The sequence below is a fragment of the Amphiura filiformis genome, chromosome 3, assembly GCF_039555335.1.
Source record: "Amphiura filiformis chromosome 3, Afil_fr2py, whole genome shotgun sequence".
In the NCBI taxonomy this organism is placed as follows: domain Eukaryota; kingdom Metazoa; phylum Echinodermata; class Ophiuroidea; order Amphilepidida; family Amphiuridae; genus Amphiura; species Amphiura filiformis.
In genome coordinates this window covers 84,881,442-84,906,019 of record NC_092630.1, presented here as the reverse complement: position 1 = coordinate 84,906,019, position 24,578 = coordinate 84,881,442, and the positions used below count along the sequence as shown (strand labels likewise).

Below are 24,578 nucleotides of genomic sequence, written 5' to 3'. Positions count from 1 at the left end.
TTCCATGTTAATCAACTTAAATTGATACAAAAGTCCCTAGTTCAGATGAAACATACATGTACACCCAGACACATTAGTTTGCATCACCCTATTTAAGACTTACCTCCCTGCCATTATGCAGCTTTATACTGTCCTGCGCTTTGCCTAAGAATGATGCAGTATTAGTTGGGAATGAACTTTCCACAGTAGCACGACTGCTACTCAAGTCAAAGTGCTGATACAACAAGTCATTCTTCACCTTCAATACAACATGTACACCTGTAAAATACAAATTTAACAATTTGAATACAATATTCAGTATGACTTTCCGTAGTAGTGACTTTACACATATGCAGATTTAGACAAAAGTCATAGTAAATCAAACAGAGAGCATTGTATTGCATGATGAATTAAGCTGCTGTTAAGACATAATTTTCACCAAAATGCCCGATTGTCCACTATCATGATGGGGATAACGAAGCTCACCAAATTTTGCTATTTTGATGTGAAATTGAAGTAATACAAGCTGCTTGTATTTTCAATGTTTGAATAGTACAAAAGATTGGATTTCATTTAGGGGTAAAAAAACAACTTCATATTACATACCACTGAGTGAAACATCTTACATAAAATGGTTCAAAATGTAACAATTGCAAAATGTATATGCCCACTTTTCCCACTTAACAACTATTGCAATTCTATCTCTTTTCATACATGGCAGAATCCTCATATAGGCTATTTAGCCTGGTTTGAGCATTTTACTTGAACCATCTGGACCTAAGCATCTCTCCACACAGAGTGAACGTTTAAGCAACACTTAAGCTTGGATGGTACCATAGATGAATATGATGTAGTCTAAATACATTTCATCCTATAGCAGAACAACTTCATTCACATTGGGTGATGTCATGCATTTTGAAAAATCACTGGTCACTTTCTGTACAAACTGGTGACTGTCAGTACTTGATGATATCAACCTGGCCTATAAGCTATGCGACACTCACCTCTGAAATCCACTGACACAGCCATAATCTGAGCACTCTCAGGTAGCATGAGTTTCTTAGGTGTACGTTGGAAGCAGTCTGGTATCTTTGGTCCTTGGCCTTGTCTTACAACCTGTAATCATACATATAATGAAGGATTCAATCAGTCAGACATTCACTGGATCATGTGATATGCATGGCTCAAAAAATTGGAAGTACTGTACATCTAATACTTATCATAATTATTGAAATATCATAATTATGAAGTTACATGTACAATGTAGATTGTAAATCTATACTATTTAACGGTGCAGTGGCATATACATGTAAAGGCATCAACTCATATTACATGGGGTAGCTGCAGATTATGGGCTTGAATCCCTACAGCACTTGGGCCTGCCTCATCTCACCCATGTGTAATGGGGATCAGTTAGGGGATAATTATAATCTTAATGCTGAGATGAGCTGCACTTTAACATCTCCTTGTGGAAGTGAAATGATTGTGATGTATATCGGTGGTTGCGGAATAAATGTTGAAGTGTGCTGGTACCCAATGGGGTACCAACATTTAATTTGATTTCAAAATTATGTGGCTTTAATATGTTGAATACTATTCTGTTGTATTAATTTTATTGTTCCGTAATATTTCAGCCTTGTCGTTTTTGATACATTGCGTCAGGGTTACGGCTGCAGAATTTGAGTGCCGGATGGCAATTTACAGAATTTTCTTGATTTAGCAAGATTTTAACAAAATTGGATACTATAAGGATAAATTACCCAAAATAATATACAAAGTAATGTAAAATACACCACGTTTTTTGAGTCATGGGCTCTAGCATAAAAATGAACCTTCAGTGGTGTGCTCCTGAAGTGAGTGGTGGGCTTCACCGCCCACTGCTGCCCACCGTAGCTACAACCCTGCATTGTATATTTGGTAAGCCCCCAGAGAGCTTGAGATTAAATTGTAATTATGTTGAATTATTATAATTATGTTGAATGATGTAGAAGGTGGTGTCAACTAACCTGCAATTCATCCTTGCGTAATAGCCTGCAATCCTGTAGTAATGTGGAAGGTTCTAATTCCACATTGGCATCACTGGCTGGTTCTGCTGCAGAAGGGAACTTCACCGCTGCATAAGCACCATCAACCTAGGCAATAATAACAGCAATAATGATGATTTCATGATGGAAGTCATTTTGTAGGAGTATCACTGGGTAGCTGACAATGCAATTTTGACTGTTGTGACTTTACTTCACAATTCAGGATTCGAAGTTTACGCCAACACAAAAAAGCTACAGGTTTTGGCCCCAGTGGTAGGTAATACAACCCTATAGAATAATATCTTTCTACTTTGATGAATAAACCAATGACATTCAATCAGTTATACTTCTCCAACTTATAATAGACTCATAACATTGTGGATTGATATAGAATTCTGGCGATTCGCAATACGATGCGCAGCCAGCTGTTGCTCTTGCTAGTCCAATTTTTGACCTTCAGGGTCGACATCACGGTTCTAGCCACCATTGGATTTTAACGCGAGTGTGATAAGTATAATGTTGAAAACAAATCCATGAAGGATTCCGTGTGATCAATAGATAGAAAATGGATCTATTAATGGATCTATTAAAGGATCGAATAATTGTAAATAACTGTTTAACTGGGCAGTTGCGTGTAACATCATGATATTGACATTCAAACACACAATGACATTACGTTCCTGTGTTGTATTCATATTATGCGGGCTTTGGATGTCGACATTTTCATATTATGCACTGCATATTTTGACCTCTGCTGGAGGTGCATCGTATTGTGAATAGCAAATAGCATGCACACAGCTAGGGTGCAACACCTATGCTAGTAGTGTTTTGCGTAATATGTGACTGGCGTATGCTAATATAAATCTATGAAAGCGAAAGTTGAAAAAAAAATGTTTGCCATTGTCATATCTAAGTTGAAAGAAGTATAATGGAAACCCCAGCAGTACTTTATCTTGATTTACATGGTGGTTGCATATTTTTATATAAAATTGACAAATATACCTTTAGAACTCTTCCAATTGGTGCACAGCGTATATCCTCTACAAACACAACATCAGTCAGTGCCCACACTTCTATGTCTGGCTTATCAAATTCTCTTACAGGTGATGATAGAGGGCGCTTACTCCCACGTCCTGTGAAGAGAGTTTAGAAAATGATCATGTTAAATATTGACTCATACTTCACAGTTTTATTACCATTTACCAGTTTCTTGATATTTGAAGTCATCTTCTTACTATGGACCCTATGCAATAAACTAACCAGAATGGTATAACAATTGAAATGGCAGCCATGTTGGAGGACAGAATAGCAAGACCTGTCTCAAGATCGATTCCACAACAATTTATATCATACCTACCACCTCTTTTATTGTATCATGGGAAATATATGCTGGAGGATAGAATTTATTTTAATGAGGATGACTCTACTATGGGTGATGTTCTATTGTAAACCCTCCATAGAACATGTATTTTTCTCAAAAAATCAGCAAATATGTTACAATTATCTTCATGCAAAATCTAAAAGTGGGTACTTACTATGTGCAGCAGGGCTGGACACTACCACTACCTCTCCACTGCTAGTAGAAGCAGGAGATGGAGGTGGACCCATATCACCTTTCACCTCAAATTTAGCCTCAACTTTGATGACTTCCTCTGGAATTTTAGCTTCTGCACCTCCTCTTTCCTGTGAGTTTTGTTTGATTCTGAAGCGACATGTATCTGTCAGGTTCCAGGCTGCATCCATAAGTTGACCAACTTTGGGTTGTGATCCTTTAATGGTGAATGCCAGGGCTCCATTATGATACATGGGACAGCTACGTAAACAAACCTATAATATGGTGAAAAAAGTAATCAAAGTATCTCAACAAATAATGGATCATTGACACTCTTTTTTTTTCCACAAACGTTTGAGGCACACAAAGATCAGCTTACCGTATTTACTCGAATAGCCACCCTGGGGGCGTTGCATTTTCCAAACGGGAGACGTTGATTAGAGGTCAGTTTTAGAATGATAATTCCTGTTAAAATCATTAGGTAAGCTTGAACTCATGCTGAAATGACAAACTATGAACTTAGGAACACTGACTTTAGGTTCACCTCCAAGTTTCCGACCAGATTTTTGCCAATTATCAACGCTATTAACAATCATGTGTGCAACTTGATAAGCTTACTACACAAAATACCATGGAAATATCAGCATTTTTTTAAACATCTTGGTTGAAAAAAGTGGTGGGAACGTTTATTTGAAGGAGGTGACTATTCAAGGAAATACGGTATATTGGTGACAAATCTATATAAGTAGATGCCATTTCATTCTTTCGTACATGACATTAACATGGAAATGATAATTACTTTCTAACATCAATTTTAATATGAGAGGCTTAACCTGATTGATCCACTTGTTAATAATGTTGAGTGGCAATGACTAACTGATATTCCTCAGGAAATAATCCAGCGCCAATTGCAACGTTTCGAGTCAGCATCCGCAAAAGTTGGCCTTCGCCTTAATGCCAGTAAAACAAAAGTCATGTTTATTGGCGACACTCCTCACATGGACATTCACACAACATCGGGTACCACCCTGATGGTCTGCGATGACTTTAATTACTTAGGCTGTAACGTGGCAGATAACACTAGTGCTTTCCATCGAAGGAGACAGGTTGCATGGGTCGCAGCTCGGCGACTTACCACTGTGTGGAATAGTACGGCCAGCGATGGCGCCAAAATGCAACTCTTCAAGTCCACTGTCGAATCGGTTCTCCTATACAGCTGTGAAGCTTTGGTTATCACAGACACATTGGGCAATTCTGTTGACGCTTCTCACCGTGCCCTGATGCGCTACTGCCTTGGAGTGCATTTTCCAGATCGCCTATCAAACGACAATCTGTATGCCCGGGCAAAAGTTGCACCTGCGACATTGACACTCACACGCAACAGGCTACGGCTTGTGGGCCACGCAATAAGGAGACCGGAACTGCCACTTTCCATCATTCTCCATCCTAACAATCAGGCCACAGAAGCCTATCGCTGTGGTGGAGCACTTCGCCGCACATATCTAGCTCAGCTCATAGGCGATCTCAACACCATTAACTTGACAATCAAGGACGCCTTCAGAGTAGCGCAAAACCGCACTGAATGGCAGAGACTTGTGGGATCTGTTAAATAATTGTGTATTATAACTCTTTCAGTCACAACGCCTCATGTTCTTGAACTTGAGTTGCGTCACCTTAGTAGTATGTGAGTTAGACGATCGTTAACTTGTTTTCATTATTGAAAGGGATTCAATCATGTTACACAGTGGTTCAACAATTCTGCACCTGAAGCATCAAAATATTTTTATACTAATTGGGCAGCGAAACATGCCCTTGGATATAAAAATATGCAGGCGTGGGTGCGTCACTGTTAATTTCTGATGCACTAAGTGTATTTTTATACTGTACAGTGCTTAGGGCCTTTGGGAATCAAGCGCTATATTAAATGCTGCTTTACACTATCATTATTAGACAAGACAAAATTGCATTGCAATTAAATGTTTTATTACCTGTGACCCAGCTGTGATGCTTCCAGAATTCACCTCTCGTTTTTTGGCCCGAGCTCTTTCCCTAGCTTTTTCCAGTACCCGTTTTCTGACAGTTAGAGGCAGTACTCCCCTGCAAAGTAAACAAAGTAAAAGTGTGATACAAAATCTACCCAAACACAATACACACCCAAGGCCAATTTAGTCATAATAGTTGAGTTTTACCAATTCAAATGTATTAGATTCTCTACAGCTTCACTTACCACCAAAACAAACTGCCTGATTCCATCCAAGCACAGGTGTAGAGAGGACAGCTGTGGACAGATGTGATCTTATCTCCATGAAACTCAGGGAAGAACATTGCTGGGTGTTCCAAGCGATTGGCAATAGCAGCGAGAGTCTCATCCACCATGGTTGCAATCTATAGGATTACAGGAATAAAGCCGTTATTACAGGATTTAGCTGGCTGGCAGTTAAACATGTTCCAGTTCAAACAGATTTTATTGTGGGTCTCAAAATAAACCAATGCAAAGTGCCAAACAGTATACTTACTTATTGAATGAACACACATCACATATAAACACCTGTTTACAATTCTAAATGGGCCCACTTACAGTCGGTCTACTCTGAAGTACAAAGTACTGACGCACATATTGTGCCGACTTTGAAGGCACGCATACATGCAGCAGAGACGCATAACTGCGCACTGTTTACGTGCTGTATACGCACGCGTTGTCACTTTGTACTTCCAGAGTGGACAAACTGTAGTTAAAGGCTAAAATCAAACGTATGTAGTGTTTCTTCCATTCAACTGAAGACTCAGTTTTGTTTTCTGGGATTTTGATTGAATAAGAATTTCTTTTCCTGTAGAAATAGGAGTTTCAAGACTGCCTTTTAGGAAAGCTACAAATTATTATCCTCAAACACTAAGCTCTCAATATCAATTCCAAGGTCTATTATCTAAACAACAATTGACATAATCATTGGTCACTTACCTTTCCTGACTCTGCTACCAAAGTTGCCTTCTCATAGCAGGCACTCAGATCAACTATTTTCTCTCCAACTAGGCCTAGAGAAAATGCTTTTGGATGATGCAGTGATGTATTCTGAAACATGCACAAAGAAGCAAACAAAAATATTGCAATTAATAGTTGATTATACATAGCACACATATCCACTGAATTGTTTACTACGTCAATTACTTGTTTGCAATTCATGATTGGTACGCTACCTATATTGAGCTAGGAATGAGAGCAAAAAGTAGGAAGTCACCACGGTACTTTCCATGGAAACTTTTACCAAACCGACAAAGTCTCCACAGAAGAAAAATCAAGAAGCACAGAGTCACCACGGATATCGATCGTGAAGGACGCTATGGTGCATGGTGTCTTTTGAAATGTCCACGGAAACTATTACCAAACAGGCAAAGTCACCACGCTGATCGATCGCTATTTGCATAACAATAAAACAGGAAACGGGGGTGCTGGATGAGCTGACCTTTGACTGTTGTCACAAGCAAGCTTAATCAAGTTAATTAGTCGCACTGCAAAAACAAGTGTTTATATTTAAACACCATATTGTGTTTATCAGAGCAACACTTAATAAACACATAATTCATGTTAATGGTCTAACACTAATGTTCATAAATTAACACTTGGTGTTATATTACACACACTAATGTTTGTAATATAACACCAAGTGTTAATTTATGAACTTTGGTGTTAGAACCATTAATATTAGTGTTAGACCATTAACATGAATTATGTGTTTATAAAGTGTTGCTCTGATAAACACAATATGGTGTTTAAATATAAACACTTGTTTTTGCAGTGCGGGTGGTGGAGGAAGTGGAGGAGCTCTGTGTAATTCCAATGGGAAGTTGGTGTGCATAAGGAATTTCTGCACTTTGGTGCATCTAACTTAGTACAACTGCATTTTCATAGTGTTAATCTTAATTTTAAACTTAAGCAATTAAGGATTTAACAAGCTTTTAATTTATGCAGTGGAATATGTGTGTCATTCAATTCCGTGGGGTTTAAACAACTTTTTAAGGCATAAAAAGGGAAAACTCGAAGACTGTAACATGTATAAAAATAAATTGCATGATTTATTATAAGATTGTTTTTGTTTGATGTTCAAAGTACTTAATAAAATAAAAATTAAAAAAAAAACCTTAGAAAATCAATATTATTTGATATCAGAAGAATTCAATTTGATATGTCTGATGTTCTCTCATGTCACACAAAAAATATTGTCAAAACGTTCATACGAGAGCACTTAATGTAAAATTTCCTTTGGCTAAAACTGGCATTACTTTTATACATATAAATATCTAATTCACATAGGGTGTTCAAAAAAATCTGGCATGAGTACGGGTCCGGGGACATTGGAAATTGGGACCCGAGTACGGGTACCACAAGTCTGCCTTGAAGTAAACTTTATATTAAATCTAATGATATGTACTTAAAAGTGTATGTAGCTGGGATGAAAAGCCGACCAAGCCGATCAATTGAAAATTGTGAACTTTCAAATATACATTTTTTCCCGAAAAGACCTAATTTTTTTGTGTGTTTAAAAAAAAAAAAATCCATAGGGTATATCTTCAATATGTGATGTCATAATTTTCAATTTATTGTCTGCTTTTCATCCCAGCTACATACACTTAAAAGTACATCATAATCATTAGCTTTATAAAGTTTACTTTACAATCCTGTGTTCTACACAGTGCATTTATCTAATTCCAATCCTGAGGGTGGTGTAACTCAAAGCTGATACGTATTGGTCTGTGATGTGAGAAGGTTTTCTAACTTAGACTTTTATCTTCACACTGCCATCACTAACAACGCGATATAAATGCGCTATAATTTTTGAGAAAAATGCAAAAATAGGCACAAAGTTGGCTAGGGGTGTAGTACCCCCTTAAGCATTTCAGTCCAAAGAAAATATGCGATAGCACACAATTTAATACAACATTTAAAACATGCTCCAAATTCACTAAAAACATATCAAAATCTTCGTCTTGGCCTAAAGATCACAAAAATGTAAGTAACATCTGTGCACATAGAACATAATATAATATTAGGCCTACAAGTTATGAAGCTCGGCATATGTCTAAGATCAATTCAATTTGCATGTTGTACAGGCCGGTTGAAAAATGAAAGTTGCTCCGTTTTTTGTTAAAGTGGGGGCAAACTGTTCCTCAAGTTCAAGTGATTCAGGGAAAGAATAGTTACTATGTAAAGTTCAGAAGAGAGATGATAAATAAATATTTAATCCTATTGAATCCAACATTATTTAACTCTTTGCCGTGTAACATACTAACTAGACATGGATGGTAGATAGTGCAAACTTTTCATTTTCTGAAGCCTCTAAGCTAGATGAACAATATGTCTTGATTTTTACTAAAGTTGGAGCAACTTTGGACCCATTTACAACAAGCAATTCGAACTTGGACCTTTTGTGTCCCATAACTTAACTGTAGATTGTGTGCGACAAACATTTCTGGGATCCTTGGGATGGATGAATAATTTGACATCTTGGAAAGTGTTCTTGGTATCAAATTTGCCCCCCTATATACTATCCTATTGGGTCTTTTTGAGGGTCACGGTCTCAAAATTTTGCCTGGCAGACAATTGAATCAAATTCAGTATACCCAAATAAAAAAAAAAAAAAAGCTGGTTGTCAACTTTTACGCATAAACTTGCTGGTTGGAACACGGTCTAGTAGGCCAATCAAATTAAGATGAGTAAGGGTTAACCCATCACTAATTGCAACAGAATCCATTTAATCACCATTCATTTCAAAAAACATTATTATTAAGGAAGTCCCCGAAAATCCAAGTAGTGGAACAGTACCTAATTTGCATAAATCCAAAATGGCTGCTTATACAGGGGTGGAATTTCAAAGTTGATCAAATCCTGTTACTTGCTGTTAAAGTAAATTCACACCAAACATCAATCCTTTGTGCATCCTTTTAAGGTTGGTCTGAACCCTGGAATTATGGAAACTTTTGGGCCTCATAACAGGGCTGTCAACTTTTTGGAATAATTATTGCTTGGCGTGAGACAGAGACGCACCGGGATTTGGCGACTCCAATGTTCATTTTGACCCATGATTATTTGAGCCTATAGTACACTACCCAACAAACACACTTTTACAAAAAACGTTAAAATGTCCGGTTTTATAAAGGGTATAAAATCGTTTAAATAACACTCAAAACATTTTTGAAAACTTGATGCAAACATTCTAAACAAAATACTATTTTAAAGTGTCGTATTTTGCACAAATATTTGCCCAAAATATATTGCGGCTTACATACCGTAGGCCTACTATATATAGGCCTTGCATAGCCTAAACCTTGATTATGCGTATAATTATTTCACTATTATAAACGGTATTTTTTTGGCCTACTTAACTTAACAGTTTCATATATCATGATATGCCTACATATTGAGGTTGTATATTCCATTATCAAGTTATGTTAGGTTCATTAATGTTTTTTTTCTAATGATTTAGTAATGTCCACATCTCACTTTGTATTACATTTTCATGTCATAATTTGTATTATTATATATTATATCATATTATATTATATTATATTATATAATATTATATTATATTATATTGTATTATATATTATATTATATTATATTATATTATATTATATATTATATTATATTATATTATATTATATTATATATATATTATATTATATTATATAATATGATATTATATTATATTATATTATATGTCTATTATAGCCTATGGAGGATAAAGTGGTCGGTGGTCACAATCAAGAAAGTGTGACGTGATTCAGTATGCAAATTTTATATAAACAATAGCAACAATAGGAGGATATAATTCGATTATCAATAATATATATTGTTTGGTTCATATCTACTGATATAAGAGCTTATAACTATAGAGTATCATGATTTGAAGTGGTCGGAAACCAGGAAATTTGATCAACTTGACCAAGGTAATCAGCTCATATGCAAATGCCGCACTATATGCATAAACAATAGCGGGGGTATAATTCTATTATCAATAATATTCAATAATATTGTTTGGTTCATATCTACTGAAATAAGAACTTATGACTAAATAATAGAGGATAATTATTTGAAGTGGTCGGAATCCAGGAAGTATGATCAACTTGACCAATGTGATCGGCTCATATGCAAATGTCCTATACACGCAAACAATGGGAACAATTGGGGGATATAATTCGATGAAGATAATTAGGCCTATATGATATGATAATATGCAAAATATAGGATAGGCTTTTCGACATCTAATTATTAAAATATGCACTGCATACATTAATAGAAAATAATGATTTACAATATCTTGGTGTAGATTATTCATCCAGTAGTTCAAAACATTATTTTATAATTATATTCAATCTAGGCCTATAGGCCTATATAGTAATAATACTGGAACTAAAATTTGCAACTCGCTTTGCTACGTCATGACGTTGCTTCCGATCAGATGCCTGATGAAATCCGAAGTTTTCGGACGCAACACGAGCAAAGTGAGTTGCAAATTTTATTGTTCCAGTATGGCAGTATTAGATTGAATTTATAAAATAATGATTTACAATCTTATAAAGATTATAAGATGTGTATCTTTAATGAATGAAGGAGTGAATGAATGAATTGTTGAATGAATGAATCTGAGACGAATATATGAATGAATGTATTGTTGAACGAGCGGATGGATGGATGAATGAATGAACTTATATATGAATGATAGACTATCAACACCCCCCACACACACACACACCCCACCACCACCAAACACTAACAACATTATAAACAGCAATGATAAAATATAATGTATAATTATCGTCGCACAAAACAGTAGTTTCGAGGATTCGAATAGTGCAACCAGCATTACGATTTTCAACAAGCGTTTCAAAGCGACTGGATTGATAGACTACCGTGGCTACTTTTACAAAAATAGGGAAGTCACCATGTCTACTGTTACCAAAATGACAAAGTCGCCATGGGTGTAAAATAATGTAAAGTGAGCTCAAACTCTATTTTTCTGAATTCTGCGCTCAAAATCAAAAGCTACCGTATAAATTAGGCCCTATACATTGAAGATATAGTTGATGAACGTGGGGTCTGCAGGTATACATGTGTGGGGTGTGTGGGTTTTTGTTGTTAGTGTGAATATACGCTTTACATGCTTACTCCAAAAAAGTTGAGACCATTGTATACCGTACCACCAGAAACCCTCATCGGTGCTATCTACTGTAGATAGCAATTAGCTACACAATCTTACATGTGCTATCTCAGTAGAGATGGTATTAATTATGTATCATGCTGTGTTCCATATATATAGAAAATTATAATATATACGAGTGTGTATAATTATGCTCTTATAGTCCCAGTATCTATACAGCATGCAGTTCAATTGCGGTACCTCTTCAGGTTCGTATATAATTTATAGGTCTTTTGGTGTCAAGTTGATCGCTAATCTTAAGGGGCACTTCAGTATAATCAACATCATCATCCCCATCATCATCTTGCTCCAAGGCCATAAGATGGTATATAGCCAGTTTTAATTATGTATGCACTATCATGCTTTTTAATATAGAAAATTAGGCTATATGCGAGTGTATATATAGGCCCTAGACCCAGCAGTGTTCACGTCACAGCATGCATTTTAAGTGTTCAATTGCGGTATAGGCCTACCACTCTAGTCTAAGTTCACTATATGATTTATAGGTCTTTTGGTGTCAAGTTAATAGCCAATCTTAAAGGGGCACTTCGTAATCACTGGCATCATCCCCACCCGTCTTGCTCCACAAAACTTATAATATTATACCATCAGAAATCTGGGAGTCATAGTTTTGTGCATGGGCTCGTTTAGCATAGTCATGACAATACTTTGAGTACAACTTTGAAAACAAGCGATCTGCTAGACACTAGGCATACAGTCATGATAATACGGTGCTATCAACTGCAGGCGGTATGATAATATTAATCATTAGGCCTACAAAGCGGTTTAATAGCCATATTTGGCGGTTCTCGGCCGGGCGCGATTACCTGGCTGATGGTGACTGTAGGCCTACCCACTAAGTTTCATGCCCAATATGACAGTTTTTACTAATTTGACCTCAGAGACCCTGGTGACCCCAAAATGACCTTCCAGAAATTTGGCTCTAAATGTTGACTGTAGGGCCTACCCACCAAGTTCCATGCCCATACGACAGTTTTTATTAATTTGACCTCAGATGACCCCTGGGTGACCTTCCAAAATGTGGCTTTAAATGTTGTACCTACCAAGTTTCATATCCACACGACACTTTTAGTAATTATTTGACCTGAGATGACCACTGGGAGGTGGCCCGGGGTCAGATGACTTAGTGAACATAAACTTCTTCTTGCCATTACAGAACTACGACTTAAGGGGTGGGGTATGAACGTTTGGACAGTATTTATTGCGGGACATTAGAGCACATCAGACATATCGAATTGCATTCTAAATACGAAGAATGGCTTTCTGATATCAAATAATTTTGATTTTTGAAATTCGCAATGTAATACACATTTTATGGCAAATCATTAAAAATTGATATTTTTGATATTTAACAGTACTCGAAGTAAACTTTATAAATCTGATGATTTCTACCTAAAGTGTATGTAGGTGGGATGAAAAGCCGACGATCAATTGAAAATTTTGACCTTTCAGTATTGAAGATATAGATTTTTTACCAAAAACACCAAAAAAAATAGGTCTTTTTGGGAAAAAATCCATATCTTCAGTATGAAAGGTCACAATTTTCAATTGATCGTCGGCTTTTCCTCCCAGCTACATGCACTTTAAGACTATATCATTAAATTTTATAAAATTTACTTCGAGGACTGTTATATCTCCAAAATGTGAAAAATATCAAATTTTAATAATTTGACATAAAATTTGTATTATATCGTGAATTTCATAAAATGAAAATTATTTGATATCAGAAAGACATTCTTCGTATTCAGAATGCAATTCGATAGGTCTGATGTGCTCTCATGTCCCACAAAAATGCTGTTGAAACGCTCAAAACGCTCATTCCAGTTCCCTTAACGAACATAAACTTCTTCTTGCCAGGACAGAACTACACCCACCCAAAAAATCTAAATGATTTGATCATAAGGATATTCTTCGTATTCAGAATGCAATTTGGTGTGTCTGATGGCTCCACAAAAACACCATAGGCCTACACACGTTGTTGTCCAATTAGCTCCAATTCCTTAAGCCTATTTCAATATTATATAGGCCATATGGCCATACTTTATACTGAGCCGGTTTATACCTTTTTTTATAGTCTTGTCATGCTATATATCACGCATCTTACGTGAGGCCTATAATATTAGGCGCAGTATTATAGCACTAACCGATTCGTCACGAAGACAAAGCATGAGGATAATCATAATTAAGTATAGGCCTATCATTTATATTGTGTGCAATGTAAACGACAGGAGGATAAAATTCGATTGTAAATATAATATATATTGTTCGCTTCATATCTACTCAAATAAGAGTATATCCCTTTCAAGTTGAAAAATGTTGCCAATATTAACACATTAAGTCCCTTCAGTTTATACATGAATTAACTTAACAATTTTTGTCAATTATGTGTTACTATTTATCTTCAGGCCCGGCTTATCTTCAGACAATTTTAATACGTTTTAAGCGACTGGGTCAATAGACTACCGTGTCTACTTTTACACCAATGCCAAAGTCACCACGGCGTAAACTAAAATGGACTTGTTATACCGCCCTCATACACGTGATCACTCTCGTGGCGACTTAGCTATTTCTGTAGGAGTTTCCATGGCGTCTTTGCCATTTCTGTTCTATATTCCGTGGAAGCTTTTATGGAGACTATGTCATTTTAGTTAAATTTACTACCTGCTATATTTGCACTAAAGTGCATCTTCTTTTGTAAATAAGAATGTTCAAGTTAAAGTTAATTTGTTTTCATCTCAATTCACATCAATGTTTTAAAAACTGGAAAATGCAGGATACAGAATACATTATGATATTACTTAAAATACAATAAGAACATGAAAAGTGAAGAGATGTGGATTCCGCAAAGACGCAGAGCATGAAGCTTGCAGCCCCCAATCTGAACAAGATGGAAATTGAACTTGCACTATAATATTAATGTGTACTATAATGTTGATATCATGTGGCCGAAATAAGAATGAAAGAAATATAATTGTATGGTCATTAAACCAGATAATTCACTTCTTGCATGGTCATCAAGCTTGAAGGTAGAGCCTCGATCTGGCAGCAGGCATGAATGGGAATTGAGCGAGTCATATAACATTGTGTAAAGTGACGTAATTCTTCTATCATGTCTATTACCAGTTTGAGGCTCTACCCAGTATGGCGGAACCATGCAAGGGGTGAATAATACTCCTATAATTTTGGACATGTTGATGGGAAATGGTGGTGAACAGTTCTCTGTTCCTATATGCGGGTGGACTTTTGATGTAGTTCAGCTTACCTCAGCATGTTTATATGGCTCTGCCTCATTCCATTTCCACTGGTATATTTGTCCATTGACTCCTATGGCAAGTAATTCACTGTACATTGCTGCTATCTTGATAAATTTAGGAGGCTCACCACCCTGTACACACCCAAATTCAATGCAAAACATAAGATATTTGTAGTAAATAATATTATACAGAAAATATACAGAGAAATGCCAGGTAAAAGATGTTTTCAACAGCAGATAGAGTATGCACTATCCTGACTATGAGAGTAAGCCACCAAACACAATCTCTTAGTTTTTACAAGCTTTCTACAATACTGAGAATAATTTTAAATTGTTATGGGAAAGAAAACTTTTGCCATTCATCACAAACTTCCCTCAAATATTTATTCATCAGGGAAAAGTCCTATTTGCTCAAGAAAATGTTTCATCATCAAGTTTCAAAACTATTATGACAAATTACTTCCAATGTATAAGATTGAAATGTCAGTCATCTGTGTTGGTAGATTCTATAATTTTGTACCATACTTTTAATGTACTTGGTTTTTTATGCATTGGGGTTTTCTGGGGGACCACAACTTTGATCTGCACAAGGAGGCTGGAAACCCAGGAATCAGTGACAATTTGTATACTTGACTCCAAATCATGAAATTTTTGATATCATTTTACCTTTTCACACCACCATTCTACATCTTCTCCAATGGTCAGTGGATTTTGGCTAAGCCCTTGATTGGATGATCCAGATTTACGGGATTCTGCAGATGAACCTTCTCCAGCACCTGGCTTGTAGCTGCTACTTCCAGACTGCCCAGCGTCTCTCAGGGCATTGTCTAACCATCGGCTATCACGGGCCCTAAGTAGAGGGTTTCTCTCACTAGAATCCCTGTCACGATCTGCAAGGGAATTCACAGTCAGTAACATATGCTGATCATAGATGAAAATATGACATATACACAATTAAAACATGTATGGTGACTTTCAAGTATATTAGCTTATGTTAATAACAGGTGCATGGAGCACAAAACCATTAACTGCAAAGGCTGCTTGAGCACAAAGGAATATTTAAAATGCAAATGATCCAATATGATGAAAAAAATATGTTATAGGCAAGTATCAAAGAGTGCAAACCATTACAAATTTATAATCCATCTCAACTTACCTCTACTGGATCCAGCAGCTCTGGAGCGTGCACGTTGTGGTATACCCAGGAAATCTTCAGAGAACATAGCGTCTGCATCAATAATGACACTAGGATGATCTGAGTGGATTCCACCATCTAGTAATGACATCAAATCATCTGCAAATGGAATCAAATAAACAGTCACCAAACCAGAACTAGGTTTATTAATTACATGCTGATATCTGCTTAATGATTTCACACCACCAAATCGAAGTCCCATAGAGATATGTGCTAAATTTGCCTTAAAAAAACATCATTTTTTCTTCCTAGGAGCGACTCAGTTCTTAACGATAGCTATGATCTTTGAATCCCTCTGGCTGGGCAAAAAAATAGGTTGACCGTCATTATTTTTACGAATGTCCCTCAAAGTCTATGATGTCCGGGAATTACTGAATTTTAATGCAAAATCATGCCAGTGTTTCCGGACGAAAAAGGCTGCTTAAAATTACTAAAAAATACCTGATCTCTCCCATTTGTGGTACACTTGCAGGATTTAACATTATCATGACCAATGCAAATTTAGCCAAAATTATGCAAATTTTTGCTCATTTTAATGCTTAATTTAGGTGTAAATGATTTTTTTCTGAGAATTGAAATGACGGGAGCACATCCATATAATGCTATTTGGTGGTGTGAAATCTTACAGCATGTCACATTTAAACCATAAAATGTTGCAAGCTACAAGCTGTAACAACCAAGGATTATCATCCTACTGTTTCAAAACTGATTGCTGGCTGCTGGAGGCACCACTCTCTGTATACAGAACTGACAACTTGACACCCATGTAGTATAGTCTCACAGATATGACTTACCACCACCTGACATGTAGCTCTCTCCTTCCTCCTGATCATCACCGTCATCATCATCTCGACTCAACAAGTTATTTACAGCTAAATTTACATCAAGATTCTGAAATAAACAAAAAACACCAGGAAATAAAAGGCAAATTCTTAGAAAATGAATACTCTGTCGTTGCTCATATTTCACTTTTATCAATTAAATTGGTGTCATAACATCAAGCAAAGATGAAGCACTTGGATTCTCCATATGAAATGACCATCATTATTCTCTTCCTGCCCTCATCTTTATACCTTACCCTTTACCCACCCAGTAGAAAACCAACTGACATTACCGCCACTCTAAGTAGAAATAGAAAACACCTTCAATATTTGTCTGACCAAATTGTATCTACTTCTGAATTTCTAGAATAGTACTGATCATATTTGCACTATGGTATATGAACTTGAAGCCACTAATAACAAATTTATTGACTACACATACTGATGAGCATCCTCTTTTGTTTCACAATAAATCTCAACTCCAATCATTCAATATGTTATTTCATTCATAATTACACACAATGTCACTTACTGTCCTTTGCAGCTCCCTGATAATCACGGCTCTGCTCTTTCCTTGTAAGACCATTTGAGCTTGAGACACAAGTTCTTCCGGAACTACAGCAGCTGGAACTACAGGTCTTGATCCTACAATGACCCCACCACGACCTCTGGATTGGGCACGCATCACACGTCCACGATTGCGAGATGAACTGCTACTGCCAGGATATGAACGCCCTGCCGCAGCACGACTACCAGATGCCCATTTCCTGCACATCATCCAAGAAAATTTTTATGAAAAACAGTACAGATGAATCTAGTGGCAAGCAGCCAGTTTTGTCTTACACTTTTTGAAGAATGTTGGATACAACAGGACGGCACTGTTACCCACACTGAACAGTGCCATCCCATAATTGTTTCCGTCATTCTGCAAAAAGCTTAATACTGCTGTGTTACTGCAGCATACCACATTTGGGGTTTGTTTTTCCATATCCAAATACTTAGTATAGTGACATAACATAATCCACACACTGATTTTGGCAACCAAACATCCCACATGAAATCAATGGTAGTGCCACCACTACAGGGCCAACCCCAGAATTGTTTGATGGATTCATGACTACTTCCATATTCCAACTTCCCATTTATACTCCTTTTTGTGACCTTTGACCTAGATGACTTACCCAGACACAGCTGCTGATGATCCATCTCCTATCACCCATGGATTGTGGTTACCTCTCAACACAGATCGATAGCTAGTGCTTCCCTTGCCTTTACAACTGTCAAACAAACACACAACTTGCTAGTTAAAAGTGCAACCTCATGTATGTACTAACAGTATGTTGGATATTTGCATTCTCTGGTCTTCAGCAAGAAAAATTCTTCTAATCATCAAAATTTTCCCCCACAATCACAACTATTTGTTTTACATATCATATTCTAAGTGATCAATTTGAGTTGAGATATCCATGCTATGGAGCAGTTTTTCCAAGGTTCTTATTTTCTGGAAAACTAGTGGAGCATGCTCACATTGGCTTCCCCTTCAAATGAATTAGCTTTGTGTTGATCATGATGACTTGGATACCCTATAATTAGTTTCATTGTGATATGTAAGACTAAGAAACAAGGCTCTAGATCAGACTTCAATGTGATACTGCTTACCTTTTATCTCTTGGTTCTGGCTTGCCGGACTCAATCTTATCGGGGTTAATAGAGAAAGGTAGACGACACACCTTGCCATCCTATTCAAAAACACACACAGGTATTGGTTATGAAAACTAGTATGCTAACATGATAAATACTTTGACATTAGTAATCAATTAATCTCTCAAGCTTTGAAACAATGGATCTGAGAAACTTTGGGCAGAGACCATGAATTATCTTGTACATTAATGGATGCCAAGTGGCAACACAAGTTGTAACCTCTACATCATATAATAATGCATGTTTCAACATGGACAGGTGTACATCAGTGAACGTATCTTACACTTCCCACAATGCATTTCTCCCATTTCAATTTTCTGTACTCATTTGCTATCTAGTGCAACATGGGTCAATAGTGACAAAAAGTTCAATGGAGTGGACAGAGCAAATTATATCTATTTCTTGACTATTCTCAACATGAAAACAAAGGGAACCTGTACAAAGTAATAGAAGTGTCATTTGATGTAATGTGGTGGTGCACAACCCTTGAATTAAGGATCTGAAGGGGCACAGCAACTTTTTTAGGGCAAGTCGATAATTGCCTTGGATTTTCACTGAAAAGGCAAGGCAGCACTGCAGTTTGTAATATTTCAAGAGGGCATCATTTGAGAAGGGCACTAAGGCAATTTCTCAATAGTGAAGAAAACACACACAAACAGTCTGATAGATGATTTTATAATGAAGGGGCAGGGCTGGGGCACGATGGCAACTTCATTAGAGGGTACGGCAAGTGACTGCCTTGGGTAAAGGACATATTTTGAGGGCATTACGGCAGTGGGGATGGGCACCCACGGCAAAATGCCATGGGTGCCGTGGGTTAATTCGAGGGCTGGTGATGCGTCATGTTACAAAGGATTCTGGGAAGGGTAAGATATCTTCTCTGGGTGTGAATAAGAATTCAATACTGTAAAAGTATAGGGAAAATTACCACTTACACAGTAATATATTTTAAGTAGATATTTTCAACCAAGGGTAATGGAATATATAGAAGCACAACATGATCAGAGAAATTGGGCTATTCCAGTGAAATCCACAATCTCCCACATAGGGGATGTATTGTAGATTTGAAATGGAGTTCAGATAATCTCATTTGAAATTCACACCTCGTATGTTCAAGATTACAGTTATGTCTTCCATAGGGGTGTATGGAATTCAACTGGAATGACCCAATCTTACCTCCAGGAGGAAAGCAGCATGGTTGGGTCCTACAGCAACTGATTTCACAATCAAGTTTTTTAAAGCTGAAACACCACTAGCACTGTAAAGGGAAAATGATAAAAATTGAAAATGATGATGATGTGATTATAAGCAATTAACACAATTTCACTTTTAAATAAATAATTATTAAAATTTCAACAAGATGAAAGATTTGACATTTTTCTTCACATTTACATGCATGCCTGTTCCTCAAGTAAGTGCAAAAAAAAATGCACATGTTACACTGCTTGATGATGGACCATGTAATATTATAACATAATGAAACATAATGTTGCTATTAGGGGTAGGTTACATGTATGGTAAATAATCACTAAAAGGTGATCATTCAGATTCATTATTGATGCAGGACCTTTTTGACCTAAATATTACCTGGTTGGTGGTTGTTTGTTTAGTTTTTCTGCCAATTCCCTCAATCTGCAAAACACAAAATAAAAATACATATTATTATAGGCTCTGTAGCTGTCATTACATTTTTCCTGTCCAATCTTTAATACTTCACCAAACTTGTATTTTAATTATCTTCTTAAATATACAGGGAAATTTGTGGGTAAAAGATTCATTTCCTGAATATAGATCTGGCATTCAAAATTTCTGGGGGTTCAATGGGCACTACTGCAGGCAGGGGTTTATACAGACCTGTACATATCACCAGATCAGGGCCTCAGTACTTATTCTTGCAACGATTCTCCATGCAAGAAATTCATCCCCAAATCACACTTATTCTACATGCGTCAAGACATTCAGTCGTTTCTCACTGATTCTCGCAAGATGAGTTCCCCCTCCCCCCAAAATAAAATCTGGAAATTTCTGGAAGACGTAAGACCTCGCTCAACCAAGCGACCTCGCCTTTGGGGAATTCCCCAAGTCATCATCTAAAAATAGGTCCGTAAATAACTGATAAGTACCATATGCATATATTTGTGGGTAAATATAGCTTCATCTTTCGGATGCAAATCATGAACTGGATAAAAAACAGTAAGAAATTGCCAAACGAGATGCAATTGCTGTGGATGAATTTAGAATATGAAGCGGCAGGCCCTTATAAGGGCATGACACTCTCATGTGACTCTGTGCGCATGAGCAGTACTAGTTAAAGCAAAATGGTGATTGGTGGTGCACACCTAAGAAAGTAATTCCGCAACTTTGCACATCAATTTACACATTTTATACCTGTACATAAAAGGTAAACCTTTAATAATTATGTGGTCTTACATAATATATCCATTACCCCCCCCCCCAGTTAGATACGATTACAAACGGTCACTAGCCACAAATGCGAGGGCATCCGTGAGCAAATTTCTTGCTTGTGTTTCTCGAGTAACTAGAATTTACTAGATGAATAAAAAGCGAAATAATATGTACCATAATCTGACATTTGAACAAAAATTATGAATTTTTTTATCAAGTTTTAAAAGGGATGGGGTATGAACGTTTGGACAGTATTTATTGTGGGACATTAGAGCACATCAGACACATCGAATTGCAATCTGAATACGAAGAATGTCCTTCTGATATCAAATAATTTTCTTTTTTTGAAATTCGCAATGTAATACACATTTATGGCAAATGATTAAAAATTGATATTTTTGATATTAAACAGTACTCGAAGTAAACTTTATAAATCTGATGATTTATACTTAAAGTGTATGTAGGTGGGATGAAAAGCCGATGATCAATTGAAAATTTTGACCTTTCGTATTGTGATTGTCCTTGAACGCCCTATCGAGTGCTTATCCCAGACTGATAATGACAAAATGACCAAGTATCATTGAAGACTGAGTTCCCCCTGTGTTCCACAGTCTGTATTTAAGGGCGTACTACACCCCTCGTTAAATTTGTGTCTATTTTTGCATTTTTCTCAAAAACTAATAACACAGCACCACTTGGTAACAAAAGTTATGTATATTATAGGGCAAGGAATCCAATTACTACACTGGAATTTCAGTGACCCAAGACAAGCGGTTAGTTATTTATGATAAAAATGAGGTACCGCTAGGATGTACCTCATTTCCTATCATATATACTGAACCGCTTGTCTTGAGTCATTGAAATTTCAGTGTAGTAATTGCTTTCCTTGCCCCAATAATATACATAACTTTTGTTACCAGTGTGTTATTATTTTTTGAAAAAATGCAAAAATAGTCACAAATTTACCACAGGGGTGTAGTACCCCCTTAAAGCCATAATATGCGACTTGCTCCACAGCAACGCCCTAAATATTTTTCGAATTTCTACTTTCTGCACCATTGTAATGGCCACTGGCCAGCGTAAGACTAAGCCTGAAGTGCTTTAATTACAGTAAAATTAAACATTTATAAAACAGGGTCTCCCCAGTTTTATTCTGAGCTCACTGATCGAGTGCTGAACAGTTGTGTGAGAGTGTGTAAATGTGAATTAGGGGTTCATTCATATATTTTCATGACTAAACGGTAAACAGGTTGTTTATGCCCCAAGCAGCCTGAGGGCATAAACAACCGTTTAGTTATGAAAATAAATGAATGAATCCCGTTCATACATACCAGAACATTTTGTGATTCTTATTTCATCAAAATAATAGCAAAAAATTCCAAGTAACATTATTAAAAAACATGATTTCCCTACCCGGCGAATAAAACCCATAGTACGACTTTTGCTAGTTGAAGCTGCCGACTCAACCTTATCCAGATCCAGATCCAGAAGTAAAGAAACGCCTAAAAATCTCAACTTTTTCTGAGAAAAGTGGGGGGATGAGGCTGTGGATTAGTCCTAAACTGTAAGCCTCATATTTCGAGGCGCGGAACGACACCAAATTGGCGTCTTATGACCTATGACCCTGATAAACAACACGAACTACTCCATGTGGAAGTTGTTGACATTGATAAATGACGACTATCATGGAAGACTAGTGGGGATTATGCATTTTCAGTTTCCCACACGTTTGAACGGGAATTGGATTGCGTAGGTACTTTTTCGATGTCTAGTGAGCAAATTTCGTCAATATTTTGAGAAAATTATGTCAAATAATAATAATTGTAATGTCTTTTGCCAATAGTATGTTTAAAGTTGTAATTTTGTGTTTTTGATCGCAAAGATCGGATATTTTCGTTCCCGATTCGAATTCTGAACCCTTCGCAAGGGTGCTGATTTCGGCAGAACTTTGATGATAATTTTGCCTTTTTGGACACTAAAATGCATTCGATCCTTAATTTTGTTTCAACCGAGTCTTAAATTAGCAACCACAATAAGGTTGGTACCACTTTTATTATATATACATTGTCATTGATGAAATTTTAAAGATTTTTTTCAAGTTTCTAACCGGCGCAAATCGTTAAGTGTGTATTTCCCATTGACATCCAAAATGGCGTAAGCCAGTCCTTAATATACATAGGTATACAGCGTATATAGGACTGACAAGCGAGTCTATATATATGGAAGACTGAGTCCGAGACGAGTTCCGCAGTCTAGCTGTGGATCACGAAATGCCCTTTTAATTAAATAATAAACACATATATGTGGGAATAGTAATGTGGAAAAGTTTACAGTGTACTCTCGTACATATCATTGAAATAATGCATACATAGTATTTAAAAAATTGTTTATCGTTTAAATTTTAAAACAGTATGTGGTGAACCAACGTATACTCTAGTCTATTCATGTATTACATTATGTCTTACGAACATGCAAATTTACTTCGAAAACCAGCTCCTTTTTTATACTATTACCTGTCGTTTAACTGATCTTCTGTGCCTGGCAGAGGATGCACAACAAAGTGGACCGACGTCATATTCAACGATAATGTCAAAGATGCAGAATAATGTGGTCAAAAAAGGAAAGATTTTTGTGACAAAAAGGTGCCAAGCCTCACTCATGAGGCTTTCACCGTGACCGACTAATGAAAACCATGAAGCAGCTTTTCATATAATCATTATTTTTTATCAACGATCCCCGCATACTGAGATCAATCGTAAATAGCTGCCGTAAAACGAATCAGTTCACAACGGTGGTTTCCGTGGATTTTTAAGCTATGGGATTTTGAACGGAAACTTTTACACAACGTGAATACGTGTGTTCGCTCGTCATGAACTTGACCTGTAATGCTGAATTTATACTACATCGCTGAGCGATAGCGATTGGATTTTAGCCAATGAGGTAGATCGATTTTTGTTACGTCGGGAAGAGCGCGTTACCTCATTGGTCAAATCGCTCGTTCAGCTTTTCGTTCCATACCGCTTATGCCCCTATAAGCGCCTACCCAGTGACTTTACATCGGTGACATCCCGCTATCTCTAAGAGCTTCTAAGGTCCGCTATCTCTAAGGTTCGCTATCTCTAAGGTTCGCTATCACTAACGTGTAAAGTCTATGGAGACAGAATCCCGCTATCTCTAATAGAGAAAAAGGTTCGCTATACCTAAAAAAAGGTCCGCTACTTCTAAGGTTCGATATCACTAATTTAAAATAAGGTTCGCTAGTTCTAAGGTTCGATATCACTAATTTTAAATAAGGTTCGCTATCACTAATTTAAAATAAGGTTCGCTATCACTAATTTTGAATAAGGTCCGCTATCACTAATTTATTGAAGGTTCGCTATCTCTAAGGTTCGTTATCACTAATTCCAATAAAGGTTCGCTATACCTAAGGTTCG

At 36.7% G+C, this 24,578-nt stretch overlaps 1 protein-coding gene across 1 annotated transcript in view; it reads right to left on the bottom strand.

Annotated features, from left to right (window-relative positions):
* LOC140147563 (E3 ubiquitin-protein ligase UBR5-like) overlaps positions 1 to 23,836 on the bottom strand; it is a 50,660-nt gene extending 26,824 nt beyond the window's left edge. The window contains 18 exon segments of the mRNA XM_072169344.1: positions 104 to 258; positions 984 to 1,095; positions 1,986 to 2,111; positions 3,006 to 3,136; positions 3,539 to 3,830; positions 5,544 to 5,652; positions 5,783 to 5,940; positions 6,515 to 6,625; positions 15,031 to 15,153; positions 15,688 to 15,911; positions 16,178 to 16,315; positions 17,011 to 17,107; positions 17,570 to 17,804; positions 18,219 to 18,314; positions 18,697 to 18,776; positions 19,915 to 19,996; positions 20,326 to 20,370; positions 23,658 to 23,836. Of these exon segments, the coding sequence (XP_072025445.1) occupies positions 104 to 258; positions 984 to 1,095; positions 1,986 to 2,111; positions 3,006 to 3,136; positions 3,539 to 3,830; positions 5,544 to 5,652; positions 5,783 to 5,940; positions 6,515 to 6,625; positions 15,031 to 15,153; positions 15,688 to 15,911; positions 16,178 to 16,315; positions 17,011 to 17,107; positions 17,570 to 17,804; positions 18,219 to 18,314; positions 18,697 to 18,776; positions 19,915 to 19,996; positions 20,326 to 20,370; positions 23,658 to 23,719 (2,376 nt within the window). The 5' untranslated portion in view covers positions 23,720 to 23,836.
* Between the last annotated feature and the right edge of the window lie 742 nt (positions 23,837 to 24,578).